This window comes from Pipra filicauda, unplaced genomic scaffold, assembly GCF_003945595.2.
Source record: "Pipra filicauda isolate LSUMZ 115617 unplaced genomic scaffold, ASM394559v2 scaffold98_size3848907_pilon, whole genome shotgun sequence".
NCBI lineage: Eukaryota > Metazoa > Chordata > Aves > Passeriformes > Pipridae > Pipra > Pipra filicauda.
Window position 1 is genome coordinate 2,772,002 of NW_024105186.1, and position 12,403 is coordinate 2,784,404.

At 39.4% G+C, this 12,403-nt stretch overlaps 1 protein-coding gene across 2 annotated transcripts; it reads left to right on the top strand.

Annotated features, from left to right (window-relative positions):
- The first annotated feature begins 1,051 nt into the window (after window positions 1-1,051).
- HRG (histidine rich glycoprotein) lies at window positions 1,052-12,063 on the top strand. Of its 2 annotated transcripts, XM_039378018.1 has the most exons (8): window positions 1,052-1,313; window positions 4,770-4,877; window positions 5,860-5,947; window positions 6,469-6,635; window positions 8,317-8,433; window positions 9,877-9,963; window positions 10,583-10,917; window positions 11,023-12,063. In XM_039378018.1, the coding sequence occupies exons 1-8, from the start codon at window positions 1,116-1,118 to the stop codon at window positions 11,585-11,587; spliced, it is 1,665 nt and encodes a 554-aa protein (XP_039233952.1). In that variant the 5' UTR covers window positions 1,052-1,115; the 3' UTR covers window positions 11,588-12,063. The 2 variants fall into 2 exon arrangements, with proteins under 2 accessions (XP_039233952.1, XP_027568699.1); XM_027712898.2 differs by having other exon boundaries at window positions 10,583-12,063.
- Window positions 12,064-12,403: the final 340 nt, after the last annotated feature.

Here is a 12,403-nt window from a genome sequence, read left to right on the forward strand (position 1 = left end):
AAGCTAATCCAACCTTCACATCAACCAGGATATGGAAAATTCCTCATCTGAGTCTGACCTTGTCATTTTGGACTCACATTGAATTTTTGTATTTTCTTATTCAGTGTTTGAATTTTGCATTCCATCTTCAGCCACTCCCTGACAAGCAATTACTGATGTCTTAAACTTTCCTGAATAAAAGATTTTGAGTACAATGAGACAGCACCTCCTCCTTTCTGCATAGCAGAGGATATTGGTGTATGCTGTGAAAGGTATGAATCATAATATTGTAATGCATTATTTTAATAAATACCAAAAAAAAATACCAGCAATTCTCTAAAGAAGTCTATGAAGGCTACTACAGCCAAAGAGCACACAAAACTGCTCAGATTGAGAATGCAAAGGCAGCTTTATATCACTTCATGCCATGCCTCGATTACATGGGTATTAAGCCAGTCAATCCCTTCCTGTGTTCCAGTCTGAAATGAGGTAAAGCAGATAGAAGTCTGCTCTAAATTTGCTTGAGCTGGAAGAGTAGCAGGTACTCACAAGGAAGCTACAGACCATCAGCCTGTGAGTGCACCTTGATCTCTATCCCTTTTCCAACTCTGGGTAATTCCCTTGTTTCCCTTTCACTAGTTCCCTGCTAGGTAAGGATCTGTAAAAACAAGGATAAGGACAGAACCATAATTTGACCACAAATATCTCAGCATATTTTCAGTTCAACTGTTTTAACAGTAAACAGAAGACCAAGATTATTTAATACCTGCACACATAAGTTGGACCTTCTTACTGCCAGGCTCAGCAGCACCCTGTTAGAAGTAAGTACTTTTCTTAGTAAAGCATTATTGCACAATCCCTGCATAAAGAATCACAAACAGACTCTTTGATGAGTAGTCCAGAGAGTATTATAAAGCCCACTTTCCTCGAAATCTGCTAAATCACTATATAATCATTTACTTGCTGTTTGCAAATGTTAATCCAGGGTCAAGGCAATGACTGTCTGACACGACACTTAAATTTATATAAAACCATGCCCTTTTAGCATTCATAACTTTGGTGGACTGTTCTGATTTGAAAGCAGACTGCTGGCTTTATCAGGGCATGGGCAGAAGTGACCTAAAACTGCAAACAAAATGCTGCTTCTAGCTTCAGCTTTTTTTCTAACACTACTGCAGTGTTCTAATGCCCAAAACAAAGCAAGCTTTACACCTGCAGACTGTAACACCATTGAAACAGATGCAGGAGTGGCCCTGGATTTGGTCAACAAACACCGCAGAGATGGTTATGTTTTTGGTTTATTCCGTGTTGCTGATGCACATGAACTACATACAGTAAGTACCAACTTAAAGGCTGATTTACACAAGATTGTGATTTTTAAATAATGAGCCAGGTCATTAAAAGCTTATGTTTATTGCTTTTAATGTTGATGTAATTCAATGAATCAGCTGTGATTTACACTACCTCAGTACTCATTTGTGCATGATTTATTGCACGTAAGCTTGATTTCAAATGATCCTGAATGCCCTCTATTCTCTTGGCCAGCAGGATGTTGGCATAAGAGTTGCTCTGAACAGCTTTATACAACACTGGAAATTAATCTGTCCTGTCTGTTGTCAAGTCTCAGATGTTATACTCAAAATTTATATTGGGAAGGTTTCTTTAAACCGTGAATGTCTAACATTAACAAGACCAATGTATCCTGCAAGACTAGTATTTTGTTATTATCTTCATTTTGAAGATAGCTGGTTAACTGGTAGGAAGGGAAAAAGGCAGAGAAAGCCAAAGGAGTTGCCACTCTGCAAAACAGGGGAGGGGCTGGATAGAGAATCCATAGCAGTCATTTCCTTTTTTCCTTCCTATTTCTATTTCTGCTTCCTAGAAGAGGATACATAAGCCTTTCTCAATGATTGCCTAAATGCCAGAACAAATTGATAGTGGAAAGAGCAACAGAATACAAAATTTCTTTAACTAGTATGTAAAAGAGACCACGGACAGGCAGATTTACTAATGCACGTGGTACCCTTTGGCTGCTTGGCAATGAAGTTGCATCCAGACACAGCGTTTCAGAAGTGTGTTACACATCTCAGCATGGCAAAAGGAAAAACAGGCTAGTTTTTGATGAAACTGCTTAATATTGCCTGTTAGGACAAGTAAAGCTCAGGAAGTGACCCAAAACCCAGGTTACCACAGGTCTTCAGGTATAATTTCAAAAAACCTGATGGAGTATTTTGCTTTTCAAAGACAAGGATGTGGCAAGTGACAGCATTGAGTTTTATGCAGTAGCCAGGCAGTTAAAGTGCTCACCTAGGAAGGAATCAGTGCATTAAGTTCTGCATTAAGAGATTTCAATCCTCAAGTCTCCTGTCCCTGAAGAATGCTGCTGCCATGCAGCAATGTGTGTGCCACTCCTGTGAAGTGGAGCTACTGGGCAGTAAGACATGCAAAATTCATTGGATAAATGACAAAACCCACAGTTGTTTCTAAACAGAAAAATCTCAGCGTTTCTACATTTTAAGCAATTATTGACTATATAAACCCTAGAACCATAACTTGGAACAGGGACCAGCACTGAGGATTCACGCTTCCAGATGAATGCTATAACCATTGGACTACCATGCTTATGTGTTGCTTTCGTACACTTACCGAATTTTGCTGTCTTTGCAGTCCAGGGCCACAGCTTCAGCTGTCACATAGAGTCTACAAGAACAGAAAAGACCCTTCTATCTACCTGACTGCTAAAGAATTCTCCCTGTAAGGTCTCTGTATGTTCTCAGACCCCAAGCCACTAGATGTGTTTCCTGCACACTGCTCATGTACACTATTGTACAGGAACTTTTGTTAGCTCCATTGCCAAGATGATATTATATATATATATATATATATATATATATATGTATATGTATTTGTAAAAGACCAAACCATTATTTTTCTTACGTCCATGCAATAGTGTGCATCGGGTCTATCACATCAGCCCTCTCAAAAACCTAAGCAGAGCAATTCCCAGCAGCCAGATCTCTACTGGGTTTACATGGGAGTTCTAGAAGCATAAGATACTCAAGTATCCACAGCAGAACAGTTCTAGGCTTGTGTAGTGCCCAAGATGCTTTTAAAACAACCAAGAAAGCACCATGTAAGAATTTTTCTTTCCCCCCCAAGAGCTATCTAGCAGATGAACAGAGGAATTTTCTACTGTATATTTGGAGGTAGAGATTTAATGTTACCCAAGATCTGCTTTAGGCTTTAGTGAATCCAAATGCTTTCTGCTGAAGAAAATAAGTATTTGCCAGGGATGAATTGGCTTTTTCAGCATTTCACAAGTTTGGACGACAAAGTGCATCACATATTTTGTCAATTCAGTTTTAGAGGATTCCTAGTGAACAGCACGTTTCACAAAAGACGTCTTAACTATCTTACGTTTCTGTTCAGTGCAATTCCACAAATACTAATCAGAAAATAGTGTTTCTCACTGTCGCTGTTCTCTGTCTGAATTTTAACAATATGTTGACAAGCAGTTTGAAATTATTGAGATTTATAAAATAAAATAGAAGTACTAACTACCCCTAAGCAGAGAATAAACATGTGGCTAGTGGGCAGGATATGTGTCCAGGACAATTTTATTCTTTTCCCAATTCTGCCATTGAACAACATATATCTTTGTGCAATCCACCTAACCTCTATTTTAAAATTAGAGACAACAGTAAGATATATGTATACTGCAAAACTAGTGTTTAACATGACACTGGTGAACTCTCATTATTAAAAATATCACACTAGACTGCAGCAACTCTTTCTCAAGGTCTCGTCTATACAGAAACACTGAAAAAGGAACCTGAATGGATGAAACCTCATAAATCCTGAGGACATTTATTCACAGTGAAGGGCTTTGCATGATTTTATCTAAATGACAAAATAAAATACGTATGTGTTCATTCTGAATGTCCATACAAGGGCTGAATGAAGCTTAAATAATTCATTCCAAATGTGAATTAAAATTCATTCCCCTGCAGAAAAATAAAAAACTGCTTCTGTGGGCCACAAAAAATTCTTAGCACCACATCCCATTACACTGGCAGCCAAATTCAAATTTTAATTCTTCATCCTATTCGCTCAGGAGATAGAATATACTAGAAGAATTTCAGAGCTAAGGCTCCTGACTTTGTAGGGATTATTACAGCTTTGTTGCATCACTCCTTGAATAAACTGATCAGGAAGCAAAGTTCTGAAAGAGTATCTGATCACTAAAGTAATTTGAAATGGATGTAGCTACGTAATTGGCTGCCTACACAACTGATGTCCTAATAGAACAATGTTCTATGTGAAAATCAAAAAGAGGGAATGGCAACTTTTTAACACTGACATTTTCCCTGCTTGATGAATGCCAGGTGAACAACAGACTCTTCTCACAAGGTCTCAACAAGAGGATAAGAGGCAACAGTTACAGTCGCAGGAAGGGAAATTCTGAATAGATATAAGACTAAAAAAATATCACTGAGAAAATGGTTAAGTACTGGAATGGCCCAGAGAGGTTGTGGAACGTCTGTCTTGGTGATACACAGAATGCAGCTGAAACTTTGAAGTTTTAGCTTTGCCTCGAGCATGTGGCTGGGTAAGATGACCTCCAAAGCTCCCTTCCAGCCTGAACCCTTTCTACACTTGTCAGCTCAGAAAAACCTTACTAGAGAACTGGAGAAGCTTCATTAAAGATTAAACGTATCAACCTTAAAAAAAGTTTCTTTCAGATCAAACTTCTTGTCCACAAACTCTTTTTTCTCGCACGTCTCTTCCAGGGAAATTCATCAGTCCTCTACCTAACTTTGGATGTGCTGGAAACCGAATGCCCTGTCTTATCCAGAAAACACTGGGAGTCCTGCGAATACAGTGACACGTATCCCATGGCAAGTAATGGTACCCACACCGAGTCATACACCAATAATGCACTAACTTCATCTTCATCTGAACTGCCCAGAAATTTGTGTCACAAAATCTCCAAGTGAAGACTGAGCTTTAATATGGCTTATTCTAAAATAAAATCTATTTCATTCTAGAGTTGTTAAACATAAGCTAAAGGCTTGGAAAGGGGTTGACTCTTCAAATAAGTGTAGCTTTATTTAACTAGTAGTCTCAAAGGAACTGTCCTCCACATTCCACTGCTTGTAGCAGAACTTATGTTTTAAGGGTAATTTGCTGACAACTAAAGGGCACTGGAAATTATTTTTTAAGCATGTTCCTAGTATATGAGCCAGAAATACCAGCGGTGTATTTTGTCAGTTTTCTGTCATAGCATTTGTGGTATGACAATGTGAAATATTGGTAGTGTCAGTACACGAATGACATACAGCAACACTTGCCCTTTCTTTTTTTCTAGTCCAATGAGGCAGCCTGGGATGAGAACTCCCAGTCCAAAACTTTATTTAAATAGGAGAGTAGTATTACTACAACAAAAGACAGAGCAGGAAGGCCATGAGGAGAGAAGAGAAGGCATTTACTCTTTTTCTTAAGATGGGGAAAAGGAATGGAAGAAAAGGTCCATCCACCTTTTGATAAAGATTTATGAACCTGACATTGTAACCTCCCCTGGTAACTAGTATTATCTTACTGTAAATAAGTATTAGGATGGCTGAGAAGGCTGGTTCAGTTTTCCATTGTCTACTCAGTCATGCACTCTGAGAATTAAAATAAAGGCTCTTGTAAAGGGAGATCCCATTTTATCTGAAGACAAATTTTGAGTGGTACCAGATCAAACATTCCATTAATGACCACATCTGTTATTCTTGGAGGTACCGCACACTAAAAGCAGGTATAATTTCTATGATCGCCTACATCCAATTAAATCCAGTGAAAATAACATCATAATCATGTATTCTTTTTTCCTCTCAGGACTTTGGGCAATGTAAGATTATCACATATACAAACCATCTGCTGAAGAAACCTCAACTATATGGATTTAATTGTACATTAAGTCCAGGTAAAATAACCACTGTTGTAAGCCAACACATACCTCAAACCAGCCCTGGTACCAAAGCCTGTGCACCACTAGTGAGTGTATGGTAACCGTAACAGATTCATTCATCTGCTTGCAATTCATATTTTAGATAATTCAAATGGAATGTTAAGAATGAGTAATAGAATTAAGGTTACCCTACTCTTCTAAACCAGACTTTATTGATGTCAGATGATATCACCATTCCAGTCCATCAAAACATCATAATGAATATCAGAACAAATGTAAACTTGGAAAGAATGCCCATCTGGGGTGGTAAGATTCTAAGGTGTAGTTAAAGATTTATAAGAATATTCATTTTCATGGGTTTGGGGTTTTTTCATGTTACATGACAAATCCATATTTGTGGAGTGAGGGACAGGTATTTCACTTCCAAAGAAATGCTGCATTCCACTTTCTCATTATGAGTTCACATTAAAGGCACAGGGACGCTCCCAAGAGTATTAATATCCACTGCAATATTAGTAAATTCTCTGTTTTTACAGTTCCACCTGATTTATTAGAGTGCAAAGATTGTCCTGTGAAAATCGAAGCCTTAGAAGTCACAGAGCAACATAAAGATATTGCTACAAAGGCCCTGAAGAAATTCGAGATTGAAGGTAACCACACAAACTACTTCGCTGTGGACAAAGTTGAAAGGGTTTTAAAGGTGGTAAGTGGCATTTTGTCCTAGAATTACTTATAAATGACAAAATTTTGTGAGCAGCTCCAAAACCATGGAACCAGAGCTCAAATCCTTCTAGGAACAGACCTACCAGCACAAATCATCTGCTTAAAATTGAAAGTCCTACTTCTGCAAAGACTTGTCATCAACTTCAATTTAGGCATGTGAAAGCAAAAGGATTTCTTATTCACTAAAAGCTATGGCAGTGTGACAGCATTCAAAATTCAAAACCTTCTTTGTGTGCATATTTTAATTTTGAATGCCTATTTACCTATCTTATCCTAACACACATGAGTTTATTTACTACTGATCAGAGTTCTAGATGGACAGTCGCGTATTATCATAGTCACACATTTTGTCAAATGAAGACAAACAATTTTTTACTCTTAGAATATTTAGCTCAGGGGTACAACACACAGTGGAAATTCAGAAGTCATTTTGACTCTCTGCTGCAAAGCAAAGCAGCACTGACAGCTCTTTGGGATAGGAGGTGAATTTGTATCTATGCTGTACCTCTTGAAGAACTTCTGGTTCTGGTAAATAACTCCATATTTGAGTGATGTTGACATGAAGACTTATTCCTTGGCTGATTTGAAGTATAACCCTCACATCACCAACATTTTTTGGTGGTAGATACTGGAGGCATTTACTGAAACAGCACAGGATCATTCTGCCAATGTGTGTCAGCTCAGGACACCTCTGTAATGAAGTCCCACAGCCCCTACCATAACACATGTTGATCTTGGAAACTGCCTAAATTACAGCAGGCCAACCCCACCTCCCTGCAGCTTTTAATATTGCTCAGAAACCTGACAGTGTTCCACACTGTAGCCCCATGCAGGATATACCCCCACTCCCATTTAGCAAGTGGCTGTTTCCAGATTGCCTGGATTCATGTATTTCTCCCCAAACACTTTGTTTTCAGCTACATGGACATTTTAGATTGTACCACTGGATTTTAACAGACTGCACAACACTCAGAAACTATGAATTACAATAAAAAACTCTACCATAAAGTATGAGCATCCACTTTTAACCAGTTTAGTTAAACTAGTGAAACTTGTGTGCACACACATGCTATGGACACCTTTAACACAGACTTGAAATAAAGTACTGTTACAGTTGGAAATTAAAATGAAACACCTCCTTATGGATTTTAATAGGATCACAAAGGCCTTCTCCCATATTCATATGGAGTAATGCCTTCTCTATGAATAACACCCCTGCCACGAAAGAAAGCAACAATCTCACAGGTTTCTCCCCAAATTAACATCAGAACTGTAATACTCTGCACCTCCATCACTGGAAAGGGGTGGTTGCCATCCAGTAGATCTCTCTATTTTCACAGGAAGAGCAGTTCAGTTTCAGGAGGACTCTAAGGACACTACTGCCTAAAAACACAGGCTGTAAAAGTAACAGCTTTTATAACACACACATACTAGACAAAGAATTAAAGCAAGCATTTCTGGAACTTGTGAGGGTGGGAGGAAAGTAAGGTATAAATTATCTAACCTGTTTTCCTCACTGAATATGTGTATTTGAACAGGACAGGAAAGGAAAGCATGACCTAGATGGGATTTTGACAACACGATGAAATACGGTTCCTTTGAAAATTACAGGATTTTAAATACACTTAGTTACTGTTTCTTGTTTGACCTCTTGGTTTCAGACTGGCTCCCGGGAAGGTCATACTTTAGGATTCTCTATAAAGGAGACCAACTGTTCCAAAACTGTGCAGCAAGAAGATCAGGCACTGGATTGTGATTTTCTCCATGACTGGCATGCTGTAAGTAAAGTTTTAGAATAAGAACTGATACAATGGATGGGACCAGGAAGATTTTACCAATATATTTGCAAATGTTTCTTATAACCATGAACCCAAACTCAAAATTAAAGATCCAGCATGTCCAAGCCCAGATCCTAATTTTATAGCTGCTCCTTTTTATTTTATAATGAGACAGTTTGAACTCTCAGATCTAAATGTAACTGGACTCTGGCACATTAGAGGCCTAGAGCTTTTCAGGTTGTGTCTGGTTTTTGCATTCATATTGTGGCTAATCCCTAGCAAATCATCCATGCTATGTTCATAAAAACCTTTACACTAATACACATGTCTTATGTCGTCCCGGTGAGCTCAGGGTTACTTTTTTCTCCTCTACTGCAGAGGAATGGAGAGTAGATTATATAAATCAAGTTTGGCTGCAGATAATTATCAAAGTATTCTCCTCATCCCACTTTCCCATTACCATAATAGTCTATACCAAAGAAACAGCTAAGCAAGGTCTCATAACTTCAGAAAAAAATATTTCCCAGAAATTAATTGAAGGAATGAAACAAATGGAAAAATAAAACATGTAAAACTTTTGTTTTATTTACATCCATCTTCTTCTCTAGCTTTGTATACCCCAGAAGACTGAAAAGGGTTGTGAATTAACTGGTAGCAGAGTCACAAGTTCACTACAATGAAGCACAAAACGGCTAGAGAGGGTTTGAATTCTGTTCTCAGTGCTGCCACCATTGCTGTGTGTGTAAAATGCCAGTAACGTTTCTAATCACTGATCATAATGGGTTATTAATGGCCCAAACATATATCAAGATAAAGCATTCATTACAGAAAGCATACACAGAACCCCTCGTACGAGTTTTGTGCTCTTTCACATGAGCAATTCCACACACAGTGATTGGACAGCAGGAGAAAGTCATAGCAAACAGGATGCTAAGGGAAGAAATGCTAAAAAGTTACAAGAAATTATTTTTTAAAACAAGGAAGAAAGCTCTGCCTTGAACTTTGGCTGAAACAGCATAGCTACACAGTGACAGGTTTTGAGAACTTTGAGCAAAATTTCAGGATAGCCCTATCTGAGCACAGACAAAAAAAGGAATAAAAATCAATCACTCACAGGGTACTTGCTTTGGAGACACCAGTAGCTGGCCAGTTTCTTAGACTTCAAAAGAGAATTAAGATGGGGAGTAGAAGCTCTCTAGATGCACATGGTGAAATGGTCTTCACAGTCAAGAATCCTCAAAAATGGCACATATTTTAATCATTATTAATTGCTGGCAAGCCTTGGCCAGAAAGCTCAGAATTTAGCTAAGCTATGTGAACACACTTAGGTGTCGAGGGAACCAGCCTCACTTGTAAAATGTTGAACTTTCAGTAGCTTCTATTAACTCCATCACAAGAACCCAGATGAATGTTGCAGTTCTTTTTTCCTTTTCTTTTGCTTAGCACATGGGATTCTGCACGGCAAGAGTTATAAGTGATGCAGATGAACCTGATGGAACAGATATAAGTTGTGAAATCTACCATCCCTGGGTATGTACTCACTTGTGGACACATCTCTCGCTATATCCTCGTGCAGGTTACAGCAACCTCGCTTAGTCCATGCTGGCAGATGATTGCAACAGTTGTTTATGCCAATTTATTATTGCCTGGGTGTGATGCAGCATGTTGGGACCGATTGACCTTTGAGGTCAATCAGAAGATGAACTGGAATTGAGTTGTCACTACTACTCCCTCCAAGTCTTCTCTCAGGTCAATCACTTGACTTAGTTAAGAGAGTAAAGACTGGCAAACAAGTCAAAGGAATTTTAGAAAGCAAGAGAAGGGGAGATGATCTTTATAATATTTAGTATTACAGTTTATATTACAATAGCTACTTTAATGTGGGTTTTATTTTGTTTTGATCCATCACAAATGTTTCTCAGCTGGTTATATAATTTTGATATGGTGTACTATTTCCGGAAGATTTTCAGTAATTTGGCATTTTTTCATCTACTCCTTCCATCTTGAAAAAAATGTAGGTTTTTTCCTTAAAGATCATCAGAGCTATAAATGCAGACCTACTAACTCCCACCTCTCTCTTTCTCATCACTTTCTTCTGTCCTATCAACACCTGACTTAATACTTCCTCCCCTGGTGTTTTTATAAACAGCAGCTTGGCTTTGGGCGAAGAGGCAAAGGTGGAAAACCACACAGACATCCCCATTTCCGTCATCATTTTGGTCACAGACATCATCACGGACATCATCACAGACATGAACGTCCACCCTCTTCTCAGCCCAGACCTGAAGACCCTGAGCATAGCCAAAACTTCAGCAAGGAAGATCAAGACAGCCATGAAGGACCTGCTCCTTCTTCTCTCCCTCCTCCCCATGATGAACCAGGTCATCACCATCCTCCTCACCATCATGGACCACACTGTCCTCCTCCCCCTCCTCACGGACCACACTGTCCTCCTCCCCCTCCTCCTCCTCATGGACCACACTGTCCTCCTCCTCCTCCTCCTCCTCATGGACCACACTGTCCTCCTCCTCCTCCTCATGGACCACACTGTCCTCCTCCTCCTCCTCCTCATGGACTGCACTGTCCTCCTCCTCCTCCTCCTCCTCATGGACCACACTGTCCTCCTCCTCCCCCTCCTCCTCATGGACCAGATCACCCTCATCCTCCTCGCCATCATGGACCACATCACCCCCATCCTCCTCACCATCATGGACCACACTGTCCTCCTCCTCCTCATGGACCACACTGTCCTCCTCCCCCTCACAGACCAGATCACCCCCATCCTCCTCACCATCATGGACCACATCCAGGACACCCTCCTCATCACTGTCATCACCATTACAGACATCACTGCAACAAGACAAGCATGTCAGGAAAGTATTTTCCATGCCACATGACAGGAACTATCTATCGCATTCCAGTTCTAAATCAGCAGGATTCCCTCACACCTCCCAGTGCAAACTTCCTTGAGCTATCCCAGTTCAACACTCACTCTTCCAGCGCTGGTGAAGGACTAAAGGAGATGCCAGAAGATCCAGGTTTTCCATATCACCCTACACAATCAGAATCATGCCCAGGAAAACCCAAACTTGTTCTTCCAAAAATTTTGCCGTTATTTCCCCAGAGCTCCATGGCAGAAAATTCTCCTTTATGACCCCAGAGAAAGATGTTCCTGGCTTGAGAGTTGCAGGGCCAATGGCAGTTCTTCAATGAATGAAAACAGCACAGGGAGAAGGGGGAAAGCATTCAGTTTCTAGGGAGGAGAAGCATTGAAAAGAATCATTAAGTATTCCAACTTGCGTCTTCATTCTGGTTATCTCAGGCTCCACTGTGACTGAAAGGCTCAAAATTTTGAGTCCCTCAGATATTGTGAATGGGTAAAAAACTCGCCAGTAAACAATGTTCCTTCAGTTCTAACTAAAAGGAAAATTCCCTAATAGTGAAAACTACCACCTAAAATCTTTAATTTTGTCATCATTCATAATTATAATGTACTTCTCAGAGGAATCTGACCTAGAGGAAATTTGACTGCCTTCCACAAAAAGTGATCCATGGCACTACATTCATGCTTTATACAAACTAAAAAAAATAAAAATATGCAAGAATTTTTTTCTTGACAAAGTTGCCTAAGTTTTGTCTTTTTTTTTTACTATCGATTTTTAGCTATTAATATTAAACTAATAAATTATATTAAACTATTAAGCTATTTAAACATCCATGAAGCAAACTCTAGCATAAATTCACTAATGGTGTTTGGGTTACCACCTTTACCTAGAAAAGGTCTGAGAACAGTTAATGACTTGCAGTCTCACACTGCAGGGTGGCCCACACAGGTGCTTCCAGTGCTACAGCTGCTGGTGGTGACACCCAGAAATACTGCAGTCAAGGACAGCCCTTTTCAAATAGCTCATAATTGCTCTCAGAGGAAGAGGAAAGCAGATGCATGTAATAACTCTTTCATGTAAATGTT